The sequence below is a fragment of the Natator depressus genome, chromosome 5, assembly GCF_965152275.1.
Source record: "Natator depressus isolate rNatDep1 chromosome 5, rNatDep2.hap1, whole genome shotgun sequence".
NCBI lineage: Eukaryota > Metazoa > Chordata > Testudines > Cheloniidae > Natator > Natator depressus.
In genome coordinates, this window is record NC_134238.1 from 107,650,774 (window position 1) to 107,662,797 (window position 12,024).

The following is a 12,024-nucleotide window of genomic DNA, read 5'->3' on the forward strand; positions in this document are numbered from 1 at the left end:
CCGTTGCACATGGGTAAGGTCTTGTCAGATTTCACTTTCTGCTAAATGCTTGTGTGAATAGTTCTCTCTCTCTCTCTCTCTCTCCCCCTCCCCACTTTGGAGATGCCCAATGATTAGTAATTTCTAGGAATAAGTGTACATGACATAGCAGTAGTAGCAGAATTTGAAGACCAAATGCATATCTCTCTGGTAATACTTTTTTATTACCAGAAGGAGGGTTTATTGCAGTCATGCTATTTTCTGCACAGAAAACCATTTTGAAAAATTGTGTCTTTAAAGATCCTCTGTCTAAATCACTGGATTTATGTCTTGCTTCTGATACTAGTTATGGAAAAGCTTAGAGCTGTCCACCAAACCACACCTATTCTTTCTGGAACATTTGGGAGCTCCTGCTTAACTATGTGCTCGGGATATTGGGGGCTCAATACTTGGATGGTCTTTTTTATCATCTATGGTTTTTGTGGGTTCTATAGATGTAATTACACGGAACTGCTGGGTGTCTGCAGCTAGATTAATAATGATCCCAGTGGTGGTTTAGCTTGGTAGTGCATCCACCATACATGGACATTTACACAAGGACAGCTTATAGTACCAAAAACAATGTATAGCACTATAAACTTTAATTATTTATAGTTCATCTAGACTGTTTTGTAAAATAGTTCAATCAGTTTCTAAACAGAAAACTATTCCTACTCAAAATCTCCAGAAACCTGAATTATTTACAGCCTGTGGAGACAATGTTTATAAAAACAGTTGAAGCAGTTACCAGTAGAAATATTTTTTTCCTTTCCAGTCTCACCAGTTGGGATTTAGAGAAACACCACATGCTGTTCACATAGGAAATGATTTCAAATTTCAGATAAACTCTTATCTTATTCTTTATTAAATATATAAATGAATATCCCAGAGTAGACCGACCTTTTACAATTTTTCTAGCTGTACCCCAGCAGAATATTTGCTCAGTATGATCTACTTGTTGCTGCCTTAAAAGGCCGTTTAGGAAAAAAAAAAAAAGTCTGCCTCCAGACTATAGGTGAAATTCTGTCTCTTGCTCCAAGCTTATCTTGGCACAGGAGGAAAGGAAATGAAGAGGTACCATCAGGAAGCTGGTTATAGCTCCCTGAGTCTCAGGTTGCCCCAACTCAGATGTACAAAAGCATAGAACAGCTAGCTAGGGGCCCTAAAGAGGGAAGAGTTCTCCACCTGTGTCATTACCCCCTTCTCACTTCCCCTAACCATACCTCCTTAAGCTGGTGGGGAGAGGAGGCTGGCTTAGGAGCAGCTCTGCAAGCTTTACACATTTTGAGAATTCCCCTCTAACTGGGAGATTGGATTTGTCTTGGAATGTGTGTAAAAGATTGTGTTTTGCATGATACTGTGTTAGAAATGTGTGTATGTCTTCATTTGATTTAAACTGACTTACTAATCTTACCTAGTTTTGTATAACGTTTGTTCAGTCTCTGTCTAGATAAAGTGGTTATCAGAACAACAAATATATAACAGATTTTGGGGACACGGAAACAATACTTAGGAAGAGTCATCTTGTTTCTTGACCAATTTGGAAACAGGTGGAAGTAAAGAAATTGAGCAGGAGAATAAATTCTGCAATTTAGACTCTTCTGTAAAAGGACAAACTGTTTGTTAAACCTTGATGAAGTAAATTTGATTGCGCGTTTACTTCTTGCAATACTTGAAGTCTGTTTTGAGGCAGAAGGATAGGTATAGAGAATGAATATGGCAAATTAGGCAGCTATTTTAGCACAATTATTCTCACCATTTACTAGCTCATGACCCCATATCCCCAGTATCCATCTTAAATTTTGCTTGCGGAGGGGGGCAGGAGGGGGAGTAGCAGAAAAGACAATACTACTCCCCCACTCATATTGGTCTGTCTTGGTTTTTGTGTTACAGTATCGCAAGTATTCAACATAGTATTATTTTGTACATTTGTCTTGTGCTGCATTGGGATACCTATATTGTGATTTTTTTTATTATTATTATTTTTTTTCATAAAACATGCTCACGTCAACTTTTCTGGCTCCGTTTTCCCCCTCCTCCCACTTTACAGCATCTCTTTCCATCCATCCAGCCAAGTTTCTCACACTCCTATCTAGGGAGCTACCTGAGCGTAAGGAAAAGGTGGCCTAAAAAGGAGCTACAACACTGGATGCTGGGCGGGGGAGGAGCCGAAGGGAGGTACCTCTCTAGGTGCTGAGTGAGCCCTGTTGGCTGAAGAGGAGTTCTGTGTGATGAAGTGGAGGTCAAATTCCCTGCATCAGTGGAGAAGCTGGTGGGAGAGTAAAGGCTTGGAGTTAGTGTAGCAGCTCAGCACTGACAGGAAGAGAGCCAATTTTATCTTCTTTTTAAAGATTCATTCTGATCATGTCCCCACAACAACCCCTTCTTGACCCATCTTGAGCTTATGACATATCCGTTGAGAAACAGGGATGTAGCGAAAATGACACCAATTAACAGATACTAAGCACAGTTTTAAATATCCTGAACTTGCAGCTGAATGTTGTCAAGCAAACTAGCTAATCAGTCCTCTTCTCACAGAGGAGCTGTATGCGTTTGTTACAAAACACCTTTAGAAATGAATGAAGGAAAAAGCCTTATATAGGACAGTTGAATTACAGCAATAATCACACACAGAGGTCACGTTAGCTGAAATAACAAAGCAGCGTGCTGTGCACACTTTCAAATCTAATGTGCAATAATCAGTTTTCTAAATTGATTGTAATATGCAGTAGTCATTTACCTTTATAATAACTTGCCGATCTGAAACTGTTCTCCAGAAAATCTAAAATCACACAAGGGTTTTAGGTTTTTTTAGTACAAACTTGGGTCTCGAATTGCACTCTCCACCCACGTTGTGGGGCAGGAGAAAATGGTAGAAGGCAAAGTAGTATTTACACTGCGCGCTCCCTGACAGAGATGGGGTTTAAAGTGCGAGTCTACTTTGAAGAGTCACTTTGTAAAAAAGGGTACCTTGTTACCCCACACATCTGTATTGCTTGACTTTAGTGACAAAATAAACTTTTGCTGCTCTTCACTTTGTTAGCCCTACAGAGGCAAGACAACTACAGGAGACTAAGGTGGAGTCTGTTCCTTTTTATTTATCATAAACCAAATTGTTTACTAGATTTCAATCAGTTCTACTTCCACTAACCAGTGAAGAGGTGCACAGGAATAAATGAGGAAATAATTTTGCCATCAGAACCTTTTGTGATTGGTGGTATGTGAAAAGTCCAGTCTGACTTTCAGATCTTAGAGTGAGTTTTCAGGGCCTGAAGTTAGAAAAAAATACCTTTTGTCACAGTTCAGGGCAACTGCATTTATATTCCCCCTCTATGGTCCAGCAAGGGCACCTACACTAGGCTTCTGTGTCTCAAGAGACTTTGCCTAAGCAGGCCTGCTTGTCTTCTCTTCAGAGACTAATAACTGAGTAAGGTACCACACAGCACCTCCTGTGCAAGCCTATTTTATTCAGAAGGTAAGAAGCACTACAGAGAAAATATATTAAAAAACCGTAAGAGACTTTATGTGCATGCTAATAAGCATACCAGAGATCATCCCAACCCTAACATGGGCTCTGGCAGGAGCAATCCTTCAGAATCCTTTTTTGTGGTTCTAAGTTCATCAGAGTGTCAGCTCAGAACAAGCACAAAGTTTAATCCATCCTTTATACAGTCTAGGGGTCTTGGATCTAATTACCTACTACTGGAAAGTCCAGTAGGCAATGGGCCTCTCCCCAGGGTTTACTTTCTTCCGACTATCTCCTAGGAAACCCGTTTCACATATATTGTGAAACAGTTATTTGAAATTCCTAACATTAGTCACATCCCTAGAAAAATTACAAACAATCTACAATAATACATTGCTTTTTTTTTTTTTAATACATTGCAAACCAAAGGTATTAAACTTGACTGAATTAGGCTGATGTTACTTCCATAAGGTTTGTCCAGGATATTGTCAGTCCCACCTTTTACTTGTAAACTGAGCAAATTTGAGCTTCTGCCAGTGAAAGACAAACCTGGAACCTTTTGCAGTAACTTTTCAGAATAGAACCACACTTTAACTTACAGCTGGGATTCTATAGGAGCTCCACCATTGGAGTCTACCTTGGTGATGTGCTGAATTAGCCCATATTCCAGGTGCCCTGTCCATGACTTTCTCTAACTAGCACCACTTTTTGGACAGTGGTGACCATTTCCAGATCCTCAGGTTGATCAGGGTGTTGTGGCAGCTTGCATCACTGGTATCCTTCTCCTCTGCTTCAGGTGGACTTCTTGCCATTAGGGGCCTATACAGAGACTCCCGCTGGCAGAACCTGGAAGCAAATGTATCCATCAGTCTCTACCTCCCATGGTCCTTCTCTTTGTTAACTATATGCTTACTGAAATAAAGTATGGTAGTAAAATGCACATTGTTTTCAGGAGCGAAACAATGCACTGCAGAATATGCATAAGAAAATACAAGATCTGGAATTGGAACATAATAACTGCACTGACATTCTCCGGCGACAGGCCAGTGAACTTGAATACAGTACTGAACGAGAGGAGAGACTTAAAAAAGATCTTGAGGTAAGTACTTTTTATCTGTTCAGATTCAGTGGTGTTTTGTGTGTGTGTGTTCTCCATTTCATGAGATTACATTAATCCTGGAATTGTATACAGGGGCAATTTCTCGAGTTAATGTTATGTCATTTTGAATAACTTGTGAATTGTTCATGCTTGACTTTCATTTAAGATGGAACATGACCTACCTGTTTTGTAACTTACTGAAAAGCTGAGTAAACCAACGCAACTAACTTGTTGTGTAGTCAGAGTCTTGTCTGCTGTGGAGCTGGAACCCTGGATGGAAAAGGGCTCAAAGAGGTAGTGTAAGGAATGAGCTTGGTGTACCAAATAATAAATAATAATTTTTGGTGGTATTTAGTTATTTTAAGAAAAGCGTGCAAATGTTGTTCACCCACTGATGGCTCTAACTCACACAATATCTTGCTGACCCTTATCGCCATTATAATTACAGAAATAGTGGGCTGTTGAACTATTTCTATAACGTATTGAGGGAGGGGTGGTAAGAGTTTCCAGGGGCTGTGACAGACCACTGGTTAGGGAACTCAGTAAGGGGAAGCAAAGTGCCAGCTGTGCCAGATGGCTCCATGGAGGTGAAGGCTTCAGGCTTGGAGCCTTTTGCTGGCTTGGATGGTAGAGGAGCAGCATAAGTGGTTCTGTAGGACTCTGACTTGGGCAAAGGCAATGGTAACGAGGAGTACTTGTGGCACCTTAGAGACTAACAAATTTATTTGAGCATAAGCTTTCATGGGCTAAAACCCACTTCATCGGATGCATGCAGTGGAAAATACAGTAGGAAGATATATATACACACAGAGAACATGAAAAAATGGGTGTTGCCATATACACTATAATGAGAGGCAATAGTGGTTTTTCTTCCACTTCCTCTTTCCCCTTCAAGCTAGCAAGTGCCCCAATCCTGTATCTTCTTCTCCAAGCAATTAACTAAAGGGTCTACAAGCCCATCCGCGTCTTCCTATGTACAAACTAATAAAAATAGCACCCCTCTTCCAGCCTTATCAGATATTAATGTTCCAGCATCAGGCTAAAACTCTTGCTTTATTATGCCTGCCCAAATTTTTGCCCTCTTATATGGAGTGGAGTCGTCTTATTCACCATTAGCAAAAAGAAAGGGATCCTGCTTTGTAGCCAGAAGTGAAGCGGGGACCTGTGAAGAAAGAAATCAGAGGTAAATTTAGATTACAACGTAGAAGATCAATGTAGGCTATTATATGTAATACAATAAAAGTATAGGAGGAGCTGGGTAGTGATACTGATATTTTGTTTTTTTCCATTATAAAAGTTTCTTGTGACCTTTTCTAGAGACACCGTAACGCTGTCATTGTTTGCAGCAAGCATTTGAAATTCATAAAGAAGTGCCTTTCTTTGTCCCATGAAATTCCATTTCAGTTCAGCTGAGATAAAAGCTTTTGCAAATTGCTACCTCCCTTCTGTCACCAGTGTTAGCAAAATTTTGGCAGCATACCAAAAATGTTCATATTCTGTGCTATTCTAATTAGGGCTGTCAAACAATTAAAAAATTAATAGCAATTAATAATGAGATAAAGTTATTAATTGCATTGTTAAACAATAATATAATGCCATTTATTTAAATATATTTGGGTGTTTTCTACATTTTCAAATTGATTTCAATTACAACACAGAATACAAAGAGTACAGTGCTCCTTTATATTATTTTGTATTACAAATAGCTGCACTGTATAAAAAAAAAAAAAAGTAAACAAAAGAAATACTATTTTTCAATTCACCTCATACAAGTACTGTAGTGTAATCTCTTTATCGTGAAAGTGCAACTTACAACTGTAGAATTTTTTTGTTACATAACTGCACTCAAAAACAAAACAATGTAAAACTTTAGCGCCTACAAGTCTACTCAGTCCTACTTCTTGTTCAGCCAATCGCTAAGATGAACACGATTGTTTACTTTTTTGGGAGATACTGCTGCCTGCTTATTTACAATGTCACCTGAAAGTGAAAACAGGAGTTCACATGGCACTTTTGTCGCCAGCATTGCAAGGTATTTACGTGCCAGATATGCTAAACATTCGTACGTCCTTTCATGCTTCGGCCACTATTCCAGAGGACATGCTTTCATGCTGATGACGCTTGTTAAAATAATGCATTAATTAAATTTGTAACTGAACTCCTTGGAGGAGAATTGTACATCTCCTGCTTCGTGGTTTTATTTGCATTCTGCTATATATTGTGTGCTATGGCAATCTTGGATGATTACCCAGTATATGTTCCTTGATTTAAGAACACTTTCATTGCAGAGCTGACAAAATGCAAAGAAAGTACCAGTATGAGATTTCTAAAGATAGCTACAGCACTCAATCCAAGGTTTAAGAATCTGAAGTGCCTTCCAAAATCTGAGATGGACGTGATGTGGAACATGCTGTCAGAAGTCTTAAGAGCAACACTCCAATTCGGAAAGTACAGGACCCGAACCACCAAAAAAAAAAAAATCAGCCTTCTGTTGGTAGCATCTGAATGATATGATGAAAATAAACGTGTGTGAATCCACACTGTTTTGGATTGTTATCGAGCAGAACTTGTCATCAGCATGGAAGCTGTTCTCACTTTCCAGTGACACTGTATATAAGAAGCGGGCAGCATTATCTCCTGTAAATGTAAACAAATTTGTGTCTCTTAGGAATTGGCTGAACAAGAAGTAGGACTGAGTGGACTTGTAGGCTCTAAAGTTTTACGTTTGTTTGTTTGTTTGTCTGAGTGCATTTATGTAACACAAAATATCTACATTTGTAAATTGCACTTTCACGATAGAGATTGCACTACAGTATTTGTATGAGGTGAATTGAAAGATTCTATTTCCTTTTTACAGTGCAAATATTTGTAATAGAAAATAATATAAAGGAGCATTGTACATGTTGTATTCTGTGTTATAATTGTAATCAATATAATTGAAAATGTAGGAAAAACATCCAAAAATATTTATAATAAATTTAAATTAGTATTTTATTATTATTTAACAGTGGGATTAAAATTGCAATTTTTTAATCAAGTTAACTCAAGCAATTAAAAACAAAATTAACTGTGATTTAATTGACAACCCTAATTCTAATCTAAGGCTGGGCCAAGGCCACTGTCAGAGCAGCATCAGCATCCCTCACTGCAGTGAGAATGTCCTCCCACTTTTTGCCAGCCATCAGGGCGAATGAGGGGGCGGGGGAGAGTGGGTGGAGAAGAGCAAGTGGGAGGGCAGGGGTTCAGGGGAAGGGACAGTGTGAGGGTGAAGCCTCAGGAAAGGGATGACGCAGGTGGATGGGACCATGGTTCTGGTGCCAGTGCCCCCCCCCCCCCGCCACCCCACTTGTAGGAAGCTTCCGCCGCTCCTGCATCAAAACCAACGCCTAACCCTGTAGACACCTAAATTCCCACCTCTGGGTTTGTACACTACCATGTAAGTTCTGATGTCTAGATGCCCAGCTCTCACCTAAGCCCTAGAGGGATCCTAAAACTAGGTGTTAGTCTGTCTATATTGCCTGTTAATTTAGGCATCTCCCCAGCTCGCCTTGCTGGCTTCTGTGAATCCCATTCTTCGTATCCTAACTCTCCCCATGCACTGTATAGAGAACCTGGGTGCCAAACTCAGGGCTGTGGTTTCCTCTAGGCAGCAGGGTGCCTGGACGTTAGGTGTCAGAATGCTGAGTTGAAGTTCTCATTTTGGATCTACCCCTAAGAGCTTGTCTACAGACAATTTCTGTACTGCTTTAACTATGTCAGTTTGGAAACCTTAAATGTATGAGAATAAGCTATACCCGTATAGAGCACCTTTATACTGGTAAAACTGCATTCACACTGGGAGCTGTACTAGTTTAAGTATTTTGGCTTAAAAAAATCACTCATCTAACCAAAATAGTTACATTGGTTCACAAACTGTGGATCTTAGGTCTGCTGTCTACCCACATAAGCATATCACTGTACCCTTGTGGAGCCCCCAGTGACTTCAGTGCTCCAAGCAGAGAGATCTGCTGGTGCATATCTCATGGCTGGATTGAAACCTAAGTTACAAATGGAAGCAATAGAGCTCAGAAAGAGGGGAAATCAGTCTTGGTTTCCACATATTACTTTAACTAGTCTGTGGCTTCTTCATCTGTATTCAGTGATTCTTCATTTCATAAAAGTTACTGTGATTTTTTTTTTCTTCCAGAAAGTGAATTATGGTATCTCTGAATGAATTAAACAAGAGGGACTAGGTTGTTCATAAATGCAAGAGCAATTATTTACTTACAGATCTTTGTAATTTGCAATGATGTTGAAGGAAATGAAAGAAATAAAGAGAAATATCTAATTTAACGAGCATTGGCAAGTTGTATATTTGAGGGGAAAAGGCCTGATTATGGCAGTAGCTTTTAAAATTGCTTTTATATAGTGGCTTAAAATGTAAATAAGAGAATTTAAACCTATTGCTATAATTTTATGTTTGGAACGCCGTGAGGAACTTTTTTTTTTTTTTTTTTTTTTGATTGCATGAGTGTTCCTTTAGTGCCCTCTGCTGGGTATGTGGCAAACAGTCATTAGTTTGAAAATAGCAAGAATAATCTAACAGACAACTTTGCAATTATTTTTGAAGTTTCAGCTTAAAAACAAAACTTTTTTTTTCCCTGTTTGGTATACATTTTTGCTTTAATGATTCATTTTTCATTTAAATGAGATTACATGGAATTTAGTGTTTTTTAATCAATTTGTTATATTGCTAAAGACTTTAAGGTCAGAAGGGGCCATCGTGATCATCTTGTCTGATTACCTGCACATTGCGGGCCAGAGACTCTCACCCATCCATTCCTGAAATAGATCCCTAACCTCCGGCTGAATTACTGAATAACAGAGAATTCACCACTTACATTAGTTTAAACCTGCAAGTGACCCATGCTTCACAGGAAGGTGAAACCCCGACAGGGTCTCTGCCAATCTGACCTGGAGGAAAATTCCTTTTTGACCCCAGATATGGCAATCAGTTAGACCCTGAGCATGTGGGCAAGACCCACCAGGCAGATACCTAGGAAAGAATTTTCTGTAGTAACTTAGAGCCCTCCCCATCTAGCGTCCCGTCTCTGGCCGTTGGGGATTTTTGCTACTGGCAGTCACGGATGGGCCATATGCCATTGTAGGCAGTCTCATCATACCATCCCCTCCATAAACTTACCAAGCTCAGTCTTGAAGCCAGTTAGGTTTTTTTGCCCCCACTGCTCCAGAACTTCACTCCTCTGATGGTTAGAAACCTTTGCCTAATTTTGAGCCTAAACCAGTTTATATCCATTTCTTCTTGTGTTCACATTGGCACTTAACTTAAACACCTCATTTCCCTCCCTGGTATTTATCCCTCTGATGAATTTATAGAGAGTAATTGTATCTCTCCTTAGTCTTCTTTTGGTTAGGCTAAACAAACCAAGCTTTTTGAGTCTCCTCTCATAAGGTACGTTTTCCATTCCTTGGATCATCCTAGTAGCCCTTCTCCACACTCATTCCAGTTTAAATCCATCTTTCTGAAATATCGGAGACCAGATCTGCACATTATTCAGAGGTCTCACCAGTGCCTTGTATAATGGTTCTAACACTTCCCTTTTTCTACTGGGAATAGATGCATTTCTGATGCATTCTAGGACTGCATTAGCCTTTTTCATGGCCGTATCACAATGACAGTTCATAGCCATCCTGTGATCAACCAATACACCCAGGTCTTTCTCCTCTTCTGTTGTTTCCCACTGATAAATCCCCAGCTTATAGCAAAAATTCTTGTTGTTAGTCCCTAAATATATGACTTCGCACTATTAAATTTCATCCCATTTCTATTACTCCAGTTTACAAGGTCATCCAGATCTTCTTGTATGATATTCCAGTCCTCCTCTGTATTAACAATACCTCCCAACTTTGTGTCGTCTGCAAATTTTATTAGTGCATTCTCATTTTGTGTGCCAAGGTTCGTAATAAAAACGTTAAATAAGTTTGGTCCCAGGACTGATGCCTGAAGAACTGCACTAGTAATCTCCCTCCAGCCTGACAGTTCACCTTTCAGTATGATCTGTGGTAGTTGCCACTTTAACCAGTTCATCCTCCACCTTTCAATTCTCATATTAATCCCCATCTTCTCTAATTTACTAATAATTTCCCATGTGGAATTATATCAAATGCCTTAATGAAATCCAGGTAGATTAGATCTACTCCATTTCCTTTGTCTAAAAAATCAGTTATCTTCTCAACGGAGATCAGGTTGGTCAGGCAGAATTTACCTTTTAAAACCATGTTGTATTTTATCCCAGTTACTGTTCACCTCTATGTCCTTAACTACTTTCTCTTTCAAAATTTGTTCCAAGACCTTGCATACAATTGAAGTCAAACTAACAGGCCTGTAGTTTCCTGGATCATTTTTTTCTCTTTCTTAAAAATAGGAAGTATATTAGCAATTCTCCAGTCATAGGATACGACCCCTGAATTTACAGATTCATTAAAAATCCTTGCTATTGGACTTGCAATTTCACGTGCCACTTCCTTTAATATTCTCAGATGGAGATTATCTGGGGCCCTTGATTTAGTCCCATTAAGCTGTTTGAGTTTGACTTCCCCCTTGGATGTAGTAATTTCTAAATGGGATTTCAACTATGGGATTTCTAAATGGGATTTCAATAGCCATATTTTAAACATGATTCTAAAACAGAGGTGCCTCATTCTGTAGAGATGGCCTAATTATATATATTTTTAATTGTAGTTCATGGGCAGGGATGACAAAATGAGATCTTCTACTAAAAACAAAGGAAAGATTGTAGAGGATCAATGATAAAAAAAAAATAGCCCTTTATATAGAACTGCATTTTTAGGCCCCTACCCTGAAATGAGTTTTGTGTGGAGGATCTTTGCACCTACCTGGAGTCCTACTGAAGTCAAGTGCGTGAAGTGGCCACCAAAAATTGAAATAGAAAACTTGGCTGATCCTCATTTCTATTCTAAAATTTCTGTGTATTTGAGACACACTGTGATCTCATGCCTGGGATAGGCCACACTGAAAATGTCACACTCAGGGAAGACTGCAAGAAATAGGGAAGACAATTCCCCAAGCTGGTGATTTTATTCTGTAATTAGATTCACCAATCCAGTAACAGTATAGCTTCTGCAGTACCACACTGAACCAGAAGCCAAAATCAGTCCCCCTTAGGCATTCCAGCCCTTGGTTCCCATCTAGGCAACCTAATCTAATATAGGTTTCAGAGTAGCAGCTGTGTTAGTCTGTATTCGCAAAAAGAAAAGGAGTACTTGTAGATGCACTGAATCCGATGAAGTGAGCTGTAGCTCACGAAAGCTTATGCTCAAATAAATTTGTCAGTCTCTAAGGTGCCCCAAGTCGTCCTTTTCTTTTTGCAATCTAATATAGTGATAGGTTATTGAAAATCTATTTCACCATATGTGAGGT

The 12,024-nt window shown here is 39.3% G+C and overlaps 1 protein-coding gene across 9 annotated transcripts in view; it reads left to right on the top strand.

The window, feature by feature from the left end:
- The window catches only part of CCDC171 (coiled-coil domain containing 171), a 231,580-nt gene that overhangs the window by 44,295 nt on the left and 175,261 nt on the right, over positions 1–12,024 (top strand). For all 9 annotated transcript variants that reach the window (XM_074953416.1, XM_074953419.1, XM_074953415.1 and 6 more), the window contains one exon: positions 4,437–4,583. In XM_074953416.1, the coding sequence (XP_074809517.1) occupies positions 4,437–4,583 (147 nt within the window). The remainder of the gene's footprint in view (positions 1–4,436; positions 4,584–12,024) is intronic.